This window comes from Diadema antillarum, unplaced genomic scaffold (genome assembly GCF_040938485.1).
Source record: "Diadema antillarum isolate AM-2024a unplaced genomic scaffold, OU_Dant_1.0 seq00000932_RagTag, whole genome shotgun sequence".
NCBI classification, from domain to species: Eukaryota; Metazoa; Echinodermata; class Echinoidea; order Diadematoida; family Diadematidae; genus Diadema; species Diadema antillarum.
The window spans coordinates 1,645,223-1,653,448 of record NW_027271783.1 but is presented as its reverse complement, the minus strand read 5'-3'; the positions used below and the strand labels follow the sequence as shown (position 1 = coordinate 1,653,448).

The following is an 8,226-nucleotide window of genomic DNA, read 5'->3' as shown; positions in this document are numbered from 1 at the left end:
CTGAGTATAGATGGAAAGGAAGTAATCATTACAGACTTAAGGCAGAAATGTACTTAACCATTTGAAGCAGACATGCGTGATATGCTGCATTAGCATTTCTTGTGGATGAAAAGACTTCACCCGTCTCAAATCCACTTAATATCACGTTGTCGGACCTTTCTGGTATCAGTGCCTGGGGCAGCACCGACAAACCTCACTGTGACGGCAGTTCCTGGAACCAACAGCCTGGAGCTGGACTGGATCGAGGTGCCAGGAGAGGAGGCCCATGGGGTGATCATCGGACACACGGCCTACTACTGTCTCCTGGTTGACCTCTCAGAGAGTGGGGACGTCCCAGGGTGGTCAGATTCATGGAATTCAACAAGCTGCGCTGGTATGGAGTCTTTTATTTTTACAGTCAAAAACACTGTTTAACATTATGCTGCCTGGGTCAATTTCAGAAATCGTGAAACTTTGAACTGTATGAGGGTGTCAAAGTGCATGAATAAATACTATTTTTATCTGTATTATGTCAACGTGTCAACAAGTGTTTTTATTTTTGTTTCTTCTGCCAATTAAACTGTCGAAAAAGATTAAAAGTGGAAAAAGAAAAGAGTCTTATTCTCTGAACTTGCTATTCTGAGATGACAATGCCATACAATGGTAAAGTCCCTATTGGCATCATTATTTCATAGGCAGAAAGACTGTATGGCCTACCTGTAAATAAGCTATATAATTGTTCATATGCTAGTTAATGGTCATTTTTACTATCAATAACACAATAGTAATGGACATCCATGTCTACCTTTATTGATGCTTTCCTTGATTGGTCACTGGACACAGGTTTAACTGTATCTGAATGTATTTCAGAAATTTTGTCTGAGCTAGAATTCAGCATCTGAAAATAAGATGCATACTACGTGTGCCTGTTTCCATGTCTTCCCCAGAGCCAATCCAACAGCCAAGCTTTGGACGGCATGAAGCCACACCTGTGAGACTGACCGGTGTAAAGCCATTTTCCCAGTATCTCGTCTGGGTGTCGGCCAACACCAGTGTGGGTGAGGGACCGAGGAGTGACCATCCATCCGGTGGAACGTCCAGCCAGAGAGGTCAGTGAATGGAAGTATAAGGTGTATGCAAGTACCACACCACACTGCACAACCAGAAGCTACTATGAAAATAAAAGCACACAAATATTTTGCATGGTCTAGTTGTTGATGTCCTGATTCTGCAGAATTATAAACATTCGATATTCATCCTACCTGGCCGATTGCGAAAAATTACTCTTGTGAAAATATCCACTTTTACAGTACAGCATGTAATGCTTTGATGAAAACAAGTTATACACATCAGTCGTATATCACTGGTAAGACAAATGCTATATGGGTATTTCCAAGGTAAAAGGGTACATTTCAGGGATGTCGGGTTATTTTCCGTTTCCATTGTGCATTACCCACCCCCCCCCCACCCCCAATTACAATGCAATCTTTTAGAACACTTCAATGAGAGATAACTTTTCCCCAAAATTGTTTCAAAGAAGCAGTCTATTTGAATTTTTGCCAACATGAGAATTTTGCGGGTAATGTACATATGAAGCATATATTATTAAACTGTATGATGTAGGTCGATGAGCATTTACTGAAAGTTTGTTGTTTTTTAACTTAAAGGCTTAATATTGATTAGAAAAGACAATAACAACACTTAACTTCTTTTGAACACGGTGTTTTATACCAATTCTAGACTTAGTGGGGAATGTACGTAACATGAAAAGACAAAAATGTGACAGTTTTTTGTGATTTTTCTTTACCATAAATGTCTGTATTTGTTTTAATTGGTCAATTACCATCTCTAGGGCCTAGTAAGCCAGTGGACGTCAGGGTCACCACTGTAACTTCCACAAGCATTGGAATAGCATGGTCCGCCCCGCAGATCAAGAATGGTGTCATCCAGTACTACAAGGTCTTCCTTGAGGGGGATGTGGCATTGGACAAGCATGAATACATGGCGGGGGAGAACCTCAGCTATACAGTGGAGGGACTGTACGGTCATGCAAATTACTCACTTCAAGTACAGGCATGGACCACTGAAGGAGGGGAGTTATCAGATAAAGTCATCCACGTCACTGACATAGGAGGTGAGAAGACGGGTGACTTTTCAAATGGGAGGGGATGAGGATTGATACCTGGCCTTTAGGAGTTGATGAGATGGAATATGGTTGGTCTTACCATTGTATTACACACTTGAAAGCAGTACCAATGTATTTGCCAGTCATCACAGACCAAAATTGACCAATGAAAATATCTCTTTAAAGCCCTTTTTACACTTGTGTTTCTTAACCCCGTACTTTCTCTGACCCAGGACTATCGTTAGTCCCGTACCAATTTTTTCAGCTTTTTACACTCGCCAAAAAGTCCCGTACTAAGCTCTTGTCCGGGGCTAAGGAGAAAATTTACCTTTTTACACTCATATTTCTTAGTGCGGTACTTTCCAAACCACATGCATTATTCATGATTACCTGTGCACTGTACACGTACACGCACACACCAGCAGTACTTAATTATCTCGTTTCTGATTGGTCGGTGGGGGTCGGACTTCGTTTCCGTCGCTTAGCCCCGGATTATTTTTATTTTCGTTCTGTTTACACTCGTTTGCTTGGCACCGCAATTGCGGTGCTAACCCTGCTATTTTGCAGGGCCAGATAGTACGGGACTATCAGTGGGGCTAGCCCACTTTGGCAAAAACGAGTGTAAACAGAAAGTGGGCTAAGGAAAGTCCGGTACCAACGGTGGGGCTAAGGCCCCCCCTTAGCCCCACCGTTGGTACGGGACTAAGCAAAAATTTGCAAGTGTAAAAAGCCCTTAATTGTACTAGATATAATATGTAGAATAGACTATTTCCTATAGCACTTATAGTTTTATAGCTCTGAGTGGCAAAGATCATCACTGCCAGAATACCAAGGTAGTTTATTCCACATCAGAGTTTGCCAATCTGCCTTGCATATGGACTTACACCTGAAGATCATTTGTGGTTTGGTATTAAAGAGACTATACAGTACTGGTTTAGGTGGGGATTAATGTTTTGAACATTCCTAAGTGAGATACTGAGAAGCCTCTTATGAAATATGAAAGAGCATGTAATTTTAAGAAGGATTCAACGTTTATTTGATGAAAATTGGTTTTCAAATGGGTGAGATATCCAAAAAAGGTGATAATAAAGAAAAAGACTACAGGCCACGCCTTTTATCAGGATCTCTTTGTTTCACCTTGTTTTTGGATATCTCAGTCATTTCAAAACCGATTTTCATCAAATAAACTTTTGATACCCCTTAGAATCGCAGTCTCTTTGACATCTCATAGAGTGGTTTCTGAATATCTCGCAAAATGTTAAAAGCTAAATCCTCACCTCAGACCAGAACTGTACCTACCCTTTAATCTTGACATACATTGTATACACCAGCTGTTTATGAATGATCAAGAGATTGATGTGTGTATTGGCTATGAAGTCAACGAAGAGTATAATACATTGCAGGAATTAATTACAGTTTTTAGGAATATGTTGTGTCAATTGACAGACCAATTCTATAGTGAGCAACAAAGTTATGTTGAATTCCTCAAGTATTTAACTGTCCAGAGTCATCAAAGGATATTGATAGTTCATAATGATTCAGACAGCTGATGTCTTTACTGTTGTGATCAAGGTCAGGAAAGAATTGTTAAAGTACCTTCCATGTTCTTGCTGCTTCCGAATAGTCCCTGAACAGCCAGAGTTCCTGCCCATCTCCAGCACTAGATACGGCGGAGTGAGGCTTAGTTGGAAGTCACCATCCCATCCGAACGGACCAATCACCTACTACCAGGTTTCGCACCGCATGCAAGCCCTTGAGGAGACATCCACTCACCCCAGCGTAACGCAGTACTGGGTGTCAATGCTGGTAGGCACCCAGTCTGGCGATGACATTGATGAGTGGAAGACAGTAAATGTGTCGCGGACCAGTGCTGAGCTCACACTGGACTGTAGTCAGGCCGGAGAGCAAGGCACCAACTTTGACTTCCGGGTCCTAGCGGTCAACATCCACAATGGGAAAGCGCTGCTTGGTGCACCTGCCTCTACTTCCTACAAAGCATGTGAGCCAATACCCAGTGAGTACAGCAAGCTGTTGGTGACTAGATTGTTACAGGGAAGCAGCAAAGTTTTGGGCAGATTTGAGAGTGTTTTAATATCAGGCCTGCAATTGTCACATTTAGTAGTGATTGTTAGGGATGTTTTTCCCCATGAAACATTAACTGTAGATCATGTTGTCCTTGATCACACAAAACTTGGCAAGAAGTACAGTACGTATGAGATATAATACTATATGTACTACAAAACAGCCTCCAATATTTTCAAGGATTATTGATACTGTTAGGGTTGTACATCTGATCACGCAAATCATTAGATGGATCTTTCCCAAACTGTTACAGGTGGCTGGCACTTGATTTAACCAGTTTCTGTGAAAAAGAGAACATTATTACATGAGGAAATAGGATGGCATGCTGGTTACGATGTTGGACTTCCACTCATAAGGTCATGGGTCCAATGCCACTTGTAATGTCCATGGATAAGATTACAATCCTCCCATCCATCTGACAGTTACGACACAGAATGTGATTACAAACATTGTGATATGTATATGCAGCAGAGAAAAAAAAAAGTTACTGTTGATTGAATAAGTGAGTTTTGAGCATTAATGAAAAAGAAGTTATATACTCTTAGCTTATTATGAGAGGGGAATTTGTTTGGAGTTTGTTTCAATGAAACGGGAAATGACAGAAAATTCCTTATCACCATAATAGGTAAGAGTGCATAGTGACCATAATTATGATAATTACATGCTATGTTTAAATGTAAGTCATTCCAGGCAACATGAAACAAGATCTGGCTCCTGATTCAAAGCTCAGTTGGGTGGATATATATCTAATTCGTTTTAAATTGAAAGATGCGTAAATGCATTGTCTCTCAAACTCTTGTGAATTCTTTGTTTCCTCACACATATGCTGACTTGATGATAAAAGAGCTCTGTGAAAGTCCTTGAGGATTTGAGAGCACGTCCTCTGACTCATGCTGACTTTCTTTTCACATCTCTAGCCAACCTGAGACCATTCTTATGGCTGATCTTCCCTGGGGTATTTCTCCTTCTCATTCTGGCGATGTGCCTCTACCAGGTCCAAGCCAAGCTTGGAAAGTCGTGGCCCGAGCCTGCTTACAAGGACATTGTCAAGAACAGAAATGTGGTGAGTATTCGAGCACAGAGTTCAAATCAAATTCTTTCTGTTTTTCTTTCCTTTTCTTTGTCTTTCTTGATTCATGTTACGATAGTACCCCATGCATGAATGTGTGCATAAATCTTGCTTCTTTTTTTCAAGTGATGATGAGAGCACCTTGATGTTTTTGTGTCAAGAACCTAAATGACCTTGTCTCAGTCTCTATCTTCTTTTGATCAATACATGTACACATCTCGTGTGAGGAATTTCTCATTTAATTCTTATGCTACTCTAATGGTTTGGACTCTAATTATGTAATGTCATATTTACCCTTCTATCCAACACATTTTTTCTGCAGAGCTCGCATCCATTTTGGATGGGAAGGGAGGCAGAGAAGGAAACATTTGATGTCATCCCTGGAAATAGTCAATTACAGAACCCTGAGGTGGCAACAGTGGCTAAAGACTTCCAGGACTTCTCTAGGGGTCCTACCCTAACAATTCACAAAGTGACATCCAGTGACGCTGAGCTCAGTAGTAAGGATATTCTGACACGATCGCTCAGCGTTGACAGCGGTGTTCCTTCCTCACCAAATGATGAGCTGTCACCATTGATTGTGGACGAAGTGTTCCCCATGCAGTGCGCAACTAACAAAGATCACCGCAAGCTCTGTGCACCTCGGGATGCTGGGTCCAAGAGAGGCCACCAGGGCTGTCAGTTGGCTTCGTCTTCGTCAAGCTGTGATGGTGTCACCCTGCTTCCACCCATCGCTGAGAAAGGGTTGCTGGGCTCAGAGAATACTAAAGCTATTGTCCATGGCCTCTATGATGATGATGACAATGATGGTTTTGATGCCGGTATGTCCACATCAGGGATAGACAGTATCAAGAATGACATGAGAAAAGAAAGGTTGCCCAACATCTCTGACACCCTTCAAAGTTCATTTCAGTATCCACACAACGGCGTAGGAAGTGGGAAAGAAGGTTTCACAATGGCAGACGACTTCAACGGAGAGCTGGATGACAGACTGATAATAGTGTCTCCAAAGCAAGCAGCTGTTGGTAATTTTGAAACATCGGAGATGGCCTACTCTGTGCTGGGTGCTTCCATGAGCCCAGGGCTTGCCAAGACAGGCCCTGCCTTGGTAGGTGTGACTTTAGATAATGGGTATGTGCCAGGGTCTATGGCATGTGCAGAAGTTGCAGCGAGATGTGATGCGAGTCGTCAGTCCGCTCCCACACCAGAGCCATCTCTGTCCTCTTCTCTGGGATATGTGAGTGAGGATAGCCTTGTCACCAACAAGCTGTCCATCCTTACAGCCAGACAAGCTGTGGATAATTTGTCCAAAGATGATGCTGCAGAGATGGAAAACCTGGCTCCATCCTCCTCACCTTTCATCTCTGCTTCTCTAACAACAGAGTCCTTACCAAGCATTGCAAACCTGTCCAAGGGCTTGAGAGCCGCTGACTTGCACAAAAACAGCAGTGCAGATCCTGAGGGTGAAGAAAAATCTGAACAGCAACCATTGTCCCGTCCCTTAATCCCACCCTTAGTGCTAGAATCAAATACGAGGGAGATCAGTGATTATGTCTCTGGGCAGGATTTGCTGTTCTCTTTGCCTTCATCTCCTGTATCTCCTCAAGGGTCCTCTCAGGATTTCTCCAAGTCTGTGTCAAGTTACGTCAGGGCAGGATGTGCAGTGCCTTGTTCCAAGACACCTATGCCATTTCCAATGCCAGTTCCTTGGTGCACGGAAGGTAACATCAATGACGGTAAAGACAATCTGCAGGAAACCAATCCAGATGAATCCCCAGACTCATCTGTACCCTCTCTCTCCATACTACCCTCGCCTCATCCATCAACCCTCAAGGCAGACTTGGATGCCAAGTTCAGCAGTGGTGAAGATACCATGCCTTTGCTGGGGTCTCTGGTGTACAAGGAAGGCACATTGGTAGAAGACGGCGGACCTTCGTTGGGAGACACGGTGAAGGACATGCCAAAGGAGGACGTTGATGAGATGAAGCGCCCCAGAAACGAGTCCATTGTGTCATCCAGCTCATCCTCGGGGTACATCAGTGAATCTGGACTCATTTCCAGGGAGATCATAAAGACAGGGACGGACTCGGAAGAGTGCTTACACTACACCAACCTGGCCTTCTCCGACGACTCTGAGACGGAGACGGAGGGAGTAGTCACAATGTGTGAAGACAGGCTTTCAGAAAGAGGGAGTGGCAGTGCAGGGGTTAGGGCCCTGGAAGATACAACTGGAGGCACGCCCTCAGAGATGGCCAGGGAGACAGGAGGTGACAACTCTATCAAAGACCTCCACAGTAACAAACTCGGGGGAGATTTGCAAATCAAGGGAAGTGACAGTGAAATTGACAGCAGCCAAGTTGCTGGCATTAGTAAGCTGGATGAAGGAAAACTCAGAGTGCAGGGTTCAGATAGTAGTGTGGGTAAGACAGTCACTCTGCAAGAAGGGTATGTCCAGTGGAGGGGTCATGATAGTCTTGGAGGAAAACACTCCCTTGAACATAGTGCAGCGGGCACTGGAGCAGACTATCAAGTACCAACCAAGTCCAATTTGACTGACTTCTCTTTCTCTGCGGACTATGTCCCTTACTGCCCAGACAGTGGGTACTTCAGTAATACTTCAAGTAAAGATGAGGATGAAATACAATATCTACCAATGTCACCAATCCACAAGAATTTAGTTGACAGCGAAACTGTTTTGTAGTGTGTTGAGAGCCATGGGTCACTTGATTCACATGTTTGGTGTGATACAAAGTGATCTGCTCTGTTGAGGGGTTTGTTTAGCCGAGGATTCTCTGTAATTCTGCTACAGGGATTGGCTCCCATGTCCACTGTTGGTCAATCCTGACAGACACAGAGTCATTCTGGTGTGAGTGGTGTAAACGTCGGAGACGGAGATGGCTGAAGGATTTTGGTTTGAAGGTTTTTATGCCTCCACCATGAAGTGTTGCCAGAGGCACCATGCTTTCGGGTT

The 8,226-nt window shown here is 43.5% G+C and overlaps 1 protein-coding gene across 1 annotated transcript; it reads left to right on the top strand.

The window, feature by feature from the left end:
- The first annotated feature begins 101 nt into the window (after positions 1-101).
- Positions 102-7,956, top strand: LOC139741519 (uncharacterized). The gene is made up of 6 exons (XM_071652101.1): positions 102-373; positions 927-1,088; positions 1,832-2,113; positions 3,729-4,118; positions 5,104-5,249; positions 5,578-7,956. The coding sequence occupies exons 1-6, from the start codon at positions 106-108 to the stop codon at positions 7,954-7,956; spliced, it is 3,627 nt and encodes a 1,208-aa protein (XP_071508202.1). The 5' UTR covers positions 102-105.
- The last annotated feature ends 270 nt before the right edge of the window (positions 7,957-8,226 follow it).

Coding starts and splice junctions, on each gene's coding strand:
- LOC139741519 (XM_071652101.1), top strand. CDS start 106: ATGAAAAGACTTCACCCGTCTCAAATCCACTTAATATCACGTTGTCGG. Junction 2,114..3,728: donor CCACGTCACTGACATAGGAG/GTGAGAAGACGG, acceptor GCTTCCGAATAG/TCCCTGAACAGCCAGAGTTC. Junction 5,250..5,577: donor TTGTCAAGAACAGAAATGTG/GTGAGTATTCGA, acceptor TTTTTTCTGCAG/AGCTCGCATCCATTTTGGAT.